The sequence below is a fragment of the Nematolebias whitei genome, chromosome 2 (assembly GCF_014905685.2).
Source record: "Nematolebias whitei isolate Nwh7 chromosome 2, NemWhi1, whole genome shotgun sequence".
Classification (NCBI taxonomy): Eukaryota; Metazoa; Chordata; class Actinopteri; order Cyprinodontiformes; family Rivulidae; genus Nematolebias; species Nematolebias whitei.
The window spans coordinates 12,369,488-12,381,694 of NC_056499.1; the positions used below are offsets into that span (position 1 = coordinate 12,369,488).

Here is a 12,207-nt window from a genome sequence, read left to right on the forward strand (position 1 = left end):
CCTACAAACTAACTTTAGTAAACCTACAAGCTAACATTAACAATCCTACAAGCTAACATTAGTAACCCTACAAACTAACTTTAGTAAACCTACAAGCTAACATTAATAAGCCTACAAGCTAACATTAGTAAACCCACAAGCTAACATTAACAATCCTTAAAGCTAACGTTAGTAAACCTACAAACTAACAATAGCAAATCTACAAGCTAACATTAGTAAACCTACAAATTAACAATAGCAAATCTACAAGCTAACATTAGTAAACCTACAAACTAACAATAGCAAACCTACAAGCGAATGTTAGTAAATCTAGAAGCTAACATTAACAAATCTAAAAGCTAACATAAGTAAACCTTACAACCTAATATTACCAACAAACTAACATTATTAAACCTACAAACTAACTTTAGCAAACATACAAGCTAACAATAGCAAACCCACAGCCCCAGCATTACAAGGATGCAGTACTTAACCAATGAGCTACCGAAGCAATTATGCACAATAATGGTAGCTAAACCCAACAATGTTAAGTCCGATTCTCTGGATGGTTTATTTTTGTTGAAACGTTTCGTCTTTCATCCAAAAGACTTAATCAGTCCGAGGAGCTACAACAAACTTTTACAGGCTTATAAATAGCACCTTACATAGTGGGTCAACCAGTTTGATGGTGCTAAGTTCTAGAATTGTGCCGCTCAAGGTGGCTGCATGTTGGAGTAGCTCTGTTACTTTCATTCTGAGATATTACTTTTGAAAACTTTAATTCCTCTTTTTTCTGGATATAAATCGCTTTTTTGGATGATTATTTCCTCTGGTATCGGATGCTGTGCAGCTGGAAGGATTTTTACAGAAATATCTTAGCTTTTGGACATTTGTTATGATGCATAACCATAATAACAAGGTTGTTTTTTTACAACCGGGAGCAGCTGATTAACATCTCCAAAGCTCAAATAATATCCCAACTACAGCCCCAAATCACAAATGAGTTGAAAAGGAGGCGTCGTGGATGCAGAGCAGGAGCAAAGAAGAGGGAGGAAGAGAGAAGAATGAAGTTTAAACCATCTCTTCTGTAGATGAACAGATGCTGATATATTCATCAATTAAAACGGGTTCACTCATCTTTCTGGACTGTGTGATGTACGTGCGTTGAATTTAACAGAAATGTGGACGTGAGACGTTAATTATCTTTGACTCACCAAGCGAGTGGGTCATTTATTAACAGAATCAAGTTTAACACATCACACATTTACATTAATTTGGCAGAATATGAAAACAACACATAATTAATCAGCTTTACAACCAGGAAACCATACGGCCATGGTTTTCCGTTGCTTCACCACAGACATTAATGAAAACATCTGGATTAATTTTCTAGCAGAAAGGAGAGTTTAAAGATGGAAAATTGAGATTTATCTTACAGAGAGATGTGTGAGGGAATTTATCTGTTTTAACCAGAACGTGCACGCTCCTTCGAAATCAGCTTGTCCCACAGTACACTTTTGGTGAAGGTCGACTTTTACCTTTTCTGAAGATAGATCAGTTCCGGCGTGGAGTCTCACTTCCAACCACTGTTCAGCGTCTCAGTGAGAACAGCCAAATACCTCGAGAGCCGTGCGAGGTTATCCAAACAGAAGTTATAATTCCCAAAATCGTCTCTGGTTCAGCTTGTTTGGGTTAGCAGCATCCATGAATGCCTGCGTGTGCATTCACGAACTCCCAAACTCTCTGCACTCTGGATTCCAAAACTCTTGAACTCTACACCAGAACTCTTCTGGAACTCTTCTCTTTGAACTAGGAAGTGCCAATATTTAAATGGGCTCTACTTCCGGTTCGTTTGAGAGCCTCTGATTGGTGGATGGACCAGAACAGAGGTGTGGTTTGTGATGTAAGGTGTTATGGAAAGTCAAGGATAGAGATTAAGATTGTTTAAGAACAGACAGAAAGATTGTTGGAGAAAACCAGTCTTCGTGGTGCCACCTCTCCTGTATCTTGCTGTAAAAGTTAAACATGACATTTCTTTTCAGTAAACTTTCTAGTTGACCGAAGCTTGAACTTTAACACACTTACAACTTTGCTCACTTTCAAAGCAGACGATCAAGAAATTGAATCATTACTCTGTAATGTACTCTAACTTGATTTCACTTTGAATTGAGGAATAAAAATCATTACTACTGTTTAAGTAAATAAAAATGAGTAGTTCACTTCAACATGTAAACATTGTTTGAACTAACACAATTTGATTATCAAACATTTGTAAAATAGTAATGATCATAGAGAATTGTCTTTTCCACTTGATTAATTCAAGAAAGAAAGTCTCAGGATCGATCAACCTGTATTTCTGGATGCAGATCAATGAAATGACAGTTTCTGACCATATGATCCTAAGGTCATTGATTTGACATCAGGTCAAGTTCACTACACTTCCATCGATCATGATGGGCAATGCGAGATCGCTGGGAAACAAGTTGGATGAACTTCAAGCCCTAACAAGGACCCATCCAGAGTATCGGGAATGCAGTGTTATGTGTTTCACTGAGACATGGCTGCAGGATCATATCCCTGACTCCAGCGTTTCTCTGCCAGACTTTCTGACCATACGAGCAGATAGAGATTTAAAGAGGAGTGGCAAAAGGAAAGGAGATGGGTTGGCAGTGCTTGTGAACAACAGATGGCGTAATCCTGGACATGTTACTGTGAAGTGTCGTCTCTGCAGTCCAGATATTGAACTGTTAGCACTAAGTTGTCGTCCATATTATTTGCCAAGAGAGTTCAACAGTGTTATTTTGGCAACCGTTTACATTCAACCCAATGCTGTTGCCGAGACTGCGTGTGATGTCATCAGCTCCGAGGTTGCTAAGCTACAGACACAACACCCTAGTGCGTTTGTTGCAATATCTGGGGATTTTAATCATGCCTCTCTCTCTGCTACACTTCTGACATTCCAACAGTTTGTCAGCTGCTCTACCAGAGAAAACAAAACGCTGAACTTGTTTTATGCAAATGTCAAGGATTCATACTGTACATCGCTAAAGCAAGACCCCCTCTTGGCAAATCAGATCACAATCTTGTGTTTCACTGCTCAAAATATAAACCCCTTGTTCAGAGGCAACCTGCAATAAAGAGAACAGTGAGAAAATGGTCAACGGAAGCTGAAGAAGCCCTGCGGGATTGTTTTGAGGCTACAGACTGGGATGCACTGTGCCAGCCACATGGAGAGGACATCAATGCCGTGACTGAGTGTGTGACCAACTATATAAACTTCTGTGTAAACAACACCATCCCCACCAGAACAGTGAGATGCTTACCCAACAACAAACCCTGGATCACCATTGACCTGAAGGAACTGCTAAACCAGAAAAAAAGAGCCTTCAGGGAGGGAGATAGGGAATTATTGAAGAGTACACAGAAGCAACTAAAAGTCAAGATAAGAAACAGCAAGGAGGCGTACAAGAAGAAGCTGAAGAGCAAGCTCCAACAGAACAATATCAGAGAGGTGTGGTCAGGGATGAAACAGATCACAGGCTTCAAGCAGAAGGAGGATCAGAAGGATGGAAGCCTGGACAAAGCCAATGAACTGAACACATTCTTCAACAGGTTCAGTTCAGGAACAAGCTCAGCATCCTCCTCTCTTACCCACAGCCAAACATACATACCACCCTCCACTGACCCAAGGCTGTCCTGTCACGCCTCAAATACTGTATCTACCACCTAAGTCATGGACCCTTCTTCTACATATTGGTCTTCAACCAAATCAGAAGATGCTGATACCTCCTTTGCCTCCCCCTCTGCGTCTCCAGAAGTCAGGTGAGGAAGCAGCTGGAGAGACTGAACTGGAATAAGGCTGCAGGTCCAGATGGTGTCAGTCCCAGAGTCCTGAAGGTCTGTGCAGAGCAGCTCTGTGGGGTATTGCAGCACCTCTTCAACCTTAGCCTGACCCAGGAGACGGTTCCAGTGTTGTGGAAAACATCCTGCCTTGTTCCAGTGCCAAAGAAAACTCACCCATCAGTCTTCAATGACTATAGACCTGTTGCCCTGACATCCCACATAATGAAGGTCCTAGATAGACTTCTGCTGACCCACCTGACTAGACAAACAAGCACATATCAGGACCCACTGCAGTTTGCTTATCAGCGTGGACTTGGAGTTGAAGATGCCATCATACATCTGCTTTAGCAAACTCACTGTCATCTAGAAAAGGCAGACAGCACTGTGAGAGTCATGTTCTTTGATTTCTCCAGTGCATTTAACACAATCCAGCCTGATTTGCTTTGTCAGAAACTTCAGAAGACTCAGGTGGAGGCCTCAACGATCGCCTGGATCAAAGATTACCTGACAAACAGATCACAGTTTGTGAGACTGAAGGGTTGTGTATAACCAGGTGGTCAGTAGCTCAGGAACACCACAGGGGACTGTACTTTCACCATTCCTTTTCACTCTGTACACCTCAGATTTCCAGTATAAAACAGACTCCTGTCATCTGCAGAAATATTCAGATGACTCTGCAGTGGTCGGTGTATCAGAGATGGACAAGAAGCTGAGTACAGGGAACTGGTGGACCGCTTTGTGGCATGGTGTGGAAACAATCTTCTCATCTTCCATCCATCCATCCATAATAATGAATTCAAGCAGAAGGAGGATCAGAAGGATGGAATGGATGGATGGATGGATGGATAGGAACAGGTCCAACCCTATTTCCATCATGGGAGAAGAAGTGGAGGTTGTGGAGAAGTATAAATACCTTGAGGTTCACCTGGACAACAGACTGGACTGGAAATGCAACAGTGAAGCCGTCTACAAGAAGGGATAGAGCAGACTGTACTTCTTGAGGAAGCTGAAGTCTTTCAATGTTTGCAGCAAGATGTTGCGTATCTTCTATAAGTCTGTTGTAGAGAGCGACATCTCTTCTGCCATCATCTGCTGGGGGAGCAGCACCAGAGCAAGTGACTTAAAAAAGATCAACAAGCTCATAAAGAAGGCTGGCTCAGTTCTGGGAACTCTTCTAGAACCTTTGGAGATGATTGTTCAAAGAAGGATTCTTCAAAAAATGAAGAACATTATAGACAACCCTCAGCACCCTCTTCATCAGACTGTCATACAACAACAAAGTGTCTTCAGTCAGAGGCTTCTTCAAATCCGTTGTAGGACAGACCGCTACAAGGGATCCTTCCTGCCCACAGCCATCAGCATCTAGAACAACTCTTTAATGAAACCAGGATGAGTTACAACAACATTTAATTTCCCTCGGGGATTAATAAAGTATTTTTGAATTTGAATTGAATTTGAATGGTCTCTGGAGTAGCACCATCAGACTGGCTGACCCACATGTGAAGGTGCTATAAGAATGAGTTTGTTGTGGCTCCTCGGACTTATGAAGTCTTCTGGATGAAAGATGAAACGTTTCAACAAAACAAAACCGTCTAGAGGACCTGACTTAACTTTGTTGGATTTTTCTACCTGGATTATTGAGCATGAACTTTGATAATGGAATGTTGACCTGAGGTTCCCTAACCTTTTCCCTACTGAGCTATCAGATGTAGCACCACATATGAAAGTGACCTCGGTCAGATTGAAAAAATACTGATTTGGCCCACTTTAGCCTGCAGTGTGCATGTAGCTCTAGTTTCAGATAAAGTGGTTTTAATTTATTTGTGTTATTATCTTGTGTACAACAGCAGTGTCTGACATTTTGACAGCCTCTGTGCCAATAACTTGGGAGCTCTTGGGAAAAGGGCGGGAACCAACGATGGAGATGATACTCACATCTTCCCAGCTACATCCGGCCTGTACTGCTGACTCGTTGACTTCCCCTTTCTTCTGACACATGAAGGGAAGCTTGTCGGTGCAGTTCCCGACCTGCCACATGTGAGCCTGCAGAAAACAGACCAGAGACTGGCTCTACAGACATCCAACAACAAAAAATTTATAAATAAATAAAGAACCAAAGGAGCTAGTTTACACTAACCTCCCCCGAGTAGAAGACGCAGCTGGTTTCTTCGGTGGGCTGTGACGGCTGGTTCTGGTCCCAGTAGGTGAAGGTGATGGTTCCCTGGTGGGTCCATTTAAAGATGGTGGAGTTTGCTCCGGTACCAGTCAGACCAATCCACACATCCCAAGTCTTGCTGCCTGAGTGGGCGTGGCAAACAAGATCAAATAAAACAGGAAGTACCGTTGGTAGGAACAGCAAAGATAAGTGACAGAACCGAGCTCTACTCCTGGTCCTGTAGGATCCTTGGACCATCTTACCCGAGCTACTGTTTCACTTCCTGTCTGGACTGTGAACAGTTTTAGATGTTTTCACCGCACTGAGGCCCAGAATCCCCACAGACTGCATAACCTTTGAGAGCAACAGTGTCTCTGTTGATGCAGTTTGCTGAAGTTCAAAGAAAACAACTCTAAAGAACGGAGGGGATGAAAAACATCTGATCCTCGAAGCTCAGAGACGTTTGCGACACGCGGTGTGTCCAATATAAGCCGCCCTACAAGAGCTGCTGCTGATCGTTTCTCAGGAGAAAAACAAAAGGAGAGGAGCGATCTGCTTCACAACAAAGGGCAGGCAGGTCGAGAAAGAAATAACTCAACTTGTTTTCCAGTGACGAGTCATTTCTCACTATCCAGCTCCTCCTGAGGGGTGGGGGGTCCCAATGTGTTCCCAGGCCAGAAAGGATATATCATCGCTCCAGCAAGTTCTGAGTCTGGGTCTCTACCCAGGGGGACATGTCAGGAAATCTTCCAAAGGGGGGTGTCCAAATCAGATGCCTGATCTTCCTCAGCTGACCACTTTTGATGCAGAGGAGCAGCGGCTCTACTCAGAGCTCCACCCAGATGACGGAGCTCCTCACCCGGTCTCTAAGGCTGAGCCCCTGACTTGGCTCCTGGGTGACACCTCCCAGTAGGCCCACCACCTATAAGGAGGACCCTCGAGGTCGAACGGAGCTGGGCGGCAGGAGAGGGAGATTCCTGTCGGTATAAACCAACTCTAAGGAAGCTCAAGTTGTCAACACGGTCTCCAGACTCTAAGCTACAGAAACGACTGACGGCACTCGAGAGCTTTACCTGCATGGAAATAAGTGCTGATCATCTCTTTGGTGTCGATGTTGTGGAAAGCAGCTAAATCTCCTCCTTCTGTGCTGTTGCAATGCTGCTGGGCATCTGAGAAATTTTGTGAGATGTTCACCAGCTTGTAGCACCAGCCGCTCCACGGCACCCAGCCCTCGGTACACACCGTTTCTTTATAAACGTCCAGCTCTGCGAGGAGAACGATAACCAGATGATACGGTTAATTTTCATCTTCCATTTCAGGGAAAACGTTTTAATGTGATCATGCTGAACCAGAAGGTGTCCAAGTCTTATTCCTCTGAACTGAGGTCATTTAAGGCACTAAAACAGGTAAGATATTTACAGTTTATAACATTTCCACAGAACCCCACTTCTGAAATATTCTGTTAAAATGACGGGAAAACAACCACAGAAACCGTCATGAGTTCTGCTCTGAGAAGAGAGATTGGCTGCAGGCGCCGAGAGCAAAAGCAGGTCCAAACCCACCGCTCGCAGCAGCATCGGAGGCGTTGAACTTCTTCTTGCAGACGTACGGCAGCCGTTCGTAGCAGGACATGGGCTCGTAGTTCTTCTTCGAGTTCAGGACTCCACAAACTGCCCAGGAAATGGACATTCCTACCAAATAAAAATACAATTAAAAAACCCACACAAAAACAAGAACAACTGATCTTTATAGGCTGTTGAACAAGAAATATTTTAGTTTATTGTAACTGAAGAAAAACTGACAGTATGAATTATTTCAACCCAAATAAGCAAAATAAATAAATAAATAAATAAAAATCAGAAAGGTAGCAAAATAAATAAATAAAAAAATAAAAATCAGACAGGTACATAAAATCCTGGACTAGCAGCTCATCTAAACATAAACTATATTAGTGTGCAGGCTCGATAAGACTTCCTGTTCAGTTCTTCAGAACCACAACGCAATTATTTCTGTGACTGAAGCTGAAGTTTGGAGAGGAGAAACCAACAGGAAGCAGCTGGTGCAGAGAAAACCTGAGAGATCCATCTGCTGAAGCTGTGTGTTCTTGTTTTATGCTCTCCAAACGTTGTGTGTGTGTGTGTGTGTGTGTGAGCATCAAGCTTAGAAACAGAAATGACTCTGACTCAGTTTTACAGAAAATGAGCTACAGTTTGGTGTGGTAGTAGCCGAGAGTCATCCACAACACACACTGATCAAGATGAAGGACTCCTTCAAAGAATGAGGTTTTAAACTCTGCAGTCAATTTTTAAAGGTCAGAAAATCGGACTGAATTTTAAATCCACCATTTTAAGTTTGCGGAGAAGAAAACAAACGTGATCTGATGTTTTTTCACAAATTTTAAAGAAACTCTCGGAAAGTAATCACTGGATGGACGTCTAGAACTGAGTAACTTGATTCAAGATGGCCGCCACAGCTACCCAACCCTAGGCAACACGAACGTGGCTCCAGGTCAGTCCGTTTTGCAGACCGTCTCAACAAACAGTTCAACAAAAACCTGAAACCTTCATCTGAAGATCACAGAACCAGAGTCCATCTTCCAAACTGGACAATTTAAAATCTGTTCTGAAGAGAAAGACGTCCTCACCCGGTTCCCAGCGCAGGACAGAGAGGGGTGAGCCGTCCGACCACTGCCAGCCCTGAGACAAGTCCAGCTGGTGGAGACCGATCCACATCTTCTCAGCCATTTGTCCCAAACCGTCCAAAACTGCAGAGGACAACATCAGAGCATGAACTTTATGAACAAAACACCGAAAAATCAAACGTGTACACGATAAACAAGAAGTATGTTGATGCCCCTCGTCTCTCAGAGATTTGAACAGTGAATGTTTGTAGTTTTGGAGATGAGTGTTTTTCTGGACTGGAACTGAACAGAGAATGAAGTAAACCTACATGTTTTTGTTGAAACATATTCGAGTGGATAAGAGTTGCTCTGTGCAGAAGAACAGAGGGAGGTTTTTATCTAGTTTTTGCTTCTCAGAGTGACGGATCTTGGCGAGCAATTTTATCCACAACCAGGTCAGGGGGTGGCCAGGGAGTTATACAAAACAGAGGGCGCTTGGGTCATGTGACCTTGTGATTCACTGCAGCTACGGAAAACATAACCAAAACTATCAAATGTCTGCACTAGGGCTGAACAATTAATTACATTTGCAATAATATCGCAATATGATAAAACGAGACATTCTAATCGCAACAGCTATGAGTTGACTGGTCACATGATCTGGTTACGTCACTTGCGAGTGAGCGGGAGAAGTCAACACGGTGCTTTAACTGGTTACACAATGATGTCAGGCTCGACAGATGGATTCATGGATCTTTATTTGTCATACATACACAGGGTCCCAGTTACATCCAACAAAAGTATTAAAATGTAAAAGAAAAACAGTAATAAGATCTAAGATATGAACTAAGAAAAACTTTAACGAAAAATACAATAAGCACGAGTAGCATAAAAAACAATACGCCGAACAGCAGCATGAACATGAGTCTGTGTGAGCAGATGAGTATGAATGAACACAGCAACATGAAACAGATCAGCAGCAACATGAAACGGATCAGCAGCAACATGAAACAGATCAGCAGCAACATGATGTGATTTTTCACAGAGATTATTCTGATTAGAGATTCATGAGTCTAACAGCTTCAGGGTAGAAGCTGTTCCTCAGTCTAGTGGTTCTACACTTAATGCTCCTCAACCTCCTTCCCGAGGGGAGCAGGGCAAAAAGTGTGTGTGCTGGGTGAGTGGGGTCCTTCATGATGCAGGTGGCTCTCTTCCTGCATCTGGAGGAGTAGATGTCTGTGATGGTGGAGAGACTGACTCCAACAGTCTTCTGTGCAGCCTTCACCACTCTCTGCAAAGCTTTTCTTTCCGCAGCTGTGCAGCCTCCAGGCCACACGTTGATGCTGGAGCGGATACATCTGAAAGTTTGGTACCAAAGAGCGACAGCACGTTCGTTGTTTGGAATTATTTTAGTTTTTAAAAAAAGATGCTGCACAACGACACGTATTGTGCAGAACCTGCTTTGCTGCCGTTGCTACCTCTCGAGGTAACACCACAAATCTTTATCAACACTTAAAAAAACACCACAAAGCCATTTACGATAGTTGCATGGCTAGAATGCCACTGACCAGCGCTTCAACTTAAAGTAAGCAAAGTAGCAGCCGACAGGGATCACTGACCGAACTGTTCGAAGGTGTTACTCTGTATGAACATAATTCGAAACAGCACGCGGAAATAACTCGAGCAATGACAAAGTCCATAGCGAAAGACATGATGCCCATTAATATACCTGTTGTGACCAAGCCTGGGTTACAGCTTTGGTAAACACAATGGATAAGCGGTACAGAATGCCCTCGTGCACATATTTTAGCCAAGTTGCTATCCCGGAGCTACACAAAAAAATGCAGAAACAGAGTTGCAGCAGAGCTGAAACCAGTGGAGTTGTTTGCAACTGAAACAGATTGATTTATTGCTTGTGTTCGTTGAAAAATACATGAGAAGAAGACACTGAAAAATAATTGAATATTAAATCGCAATTGCAATATTGAGGTAAAAAAAAATTTGCAATTATAATATCTTTCAAAATCCTTCAGCCCTAGTCTGCATTTGGTGTTTTGACTAAACAGCCCTGAGTAAGGACTGAAAAAAAAATCTAAAATTATAATCAAATGTGTGTTGAGAGTATGTAAAAATATATAAACGTCAGAAAGCTGTGTATTCTATGGATGTAGCAACAGAGGAGGAAAAGGAAAATGCGCCTCCTTCCACACAAGTCAGCAGATATGATGTGATCGGACCAGAACTGAAGCTAATAATGGACCCGTTTAAAGGTCGCCTATATAGCTGATGTAATGGATGTTAATTATTGAATTAGCTTGTAGATCGTAGCTTCTGTGGCCGATATTCTGTGCTGAATCATGCTACAGTTTGGTACAAATTATTAAATAGTCCAAGCTGCTGTTACCTCTGGTAACAATTCATTTTCTGCTCTCACTGCATGAATTCTGAAAATGTCCTTTGTAAACTTTGGTATAGACACTGATCACTGCAATTATCTGCAGCTAGCAGAGTCTAATTACAATCAATTTACACGTTAAAAACATTAGTTTCAAATTCATCAACTGGTTGAAGTCATAATTCAGTCAGTCATAATTCAATAAAGTCAAACATTTTTCAGTCAGGTCTTCTAGACAACAAAGTCCATGCTCAATAATCCAATGTCCATGTCAAAAAGAACTGGTTTGTTCCACTTTGGAGGAAGCTGTTGGAGGAAGAATCTGTTTGTTGTGTGTTTCCTTGACTGATGAAGCCTTCTGGATCGAAGGTGAAACGTTTCAGCACAAAAAAAGAAACTGTCCAGATGACCTGACTGAAAAATGTTGGATTTTATACCTGGATTATTGAGCATGGACTTAGTTCTAGAAAAATTGGCTTCCTCAAACGATAGCGGTGGCCAGTTTACATATGGTGGTAGTCATCTTGGATTTTGACCTGTCTTGTGTTTAGACGCAGTCACGCACAAAAATGGAAGAAGTCACGTTGCCATTTTTCCCCCACAGCTCACAAGACGAACAGATGGAGGTATTTCCAATTCCTCCCTTTGCTCTTGATGGGGGACAAAAAAAACATCTACAGTAGTTGTTTGAGAGAAATCGGAATCGTCTAGCGTCCGTATCGGCGGGTCAGAGCTTAAAAAAAAATAATCAGAAATCGCATTGGCTAACAAAACCTAAATTGGTGCAACTTTTCTAAAGGTTTGACTGAAACGAGAAGAAGAGAGGAATCAGAAAGCTTCAGAGAGTTATTTAAAACCAGACTGAGAGACGGACCCCCGATGGAGGGAACCGACGCTCCTAACAAGGTTTTCTGTTCAGTAAAGAGTCAGAAAAATAAAGACCATGAATAGATTCAGGTTCTCTGACGACCTCATCACATAAAAGGTTTAACTCAGGATGATGCAAACTCTAAAACATCAGCTTCTTCTGACCTACAAGCTAACATCGAGACGCCTCTGAAGCTTCAAAGCTGTTTACTTTATTCTTCAAACACCTCGTCGTGGACTGAACTCGTTTTAACTGTTTTCTGTTGGTGGTTTTGTAACACGGTTTTAGAAACACCACAGCGTGACGCCACCAAAGCAGAACAAGAACAACAGAGGAACAAAAGGAAG

General features: G+C 42.5%; 1 protein-coding gene across 1 annotated transcript in view; it reads right to left on the reverse strand.

The window, feature by feature from the left end:
* Positions 1-12,207, reverse strand: part of ly75 (lymphocyte antigen 75) — a 63,693-nt gene that overhangs the window by 37,945 nt on the left and 13,541 nt on the right. The window contains exons 5-9 of the mRNA XM_037693088.1: positions 8,622-8,741; positions 7,540-7,668; positions 7,051-7,242; positions 5,960-6,120; positions 5,758-5,865 (exon numbers count right to left, since the gene is read on the reverse strand). Coding sequence (XP_037549016.1) covers positions 5,758-5,865; positions 5,960-6,120; positions 7,051-7,242; positions 7,540-7,668; positions 8,622-8,741 — 710 coding nt within the window. The remainder of the gene's footprint in view (positions 1-5,757; positions 5,866-5,959; positions 6,121-7,050; positions 7,243-7,539; positions 7,669-8,621; positions 8,742-12,207) is intronic.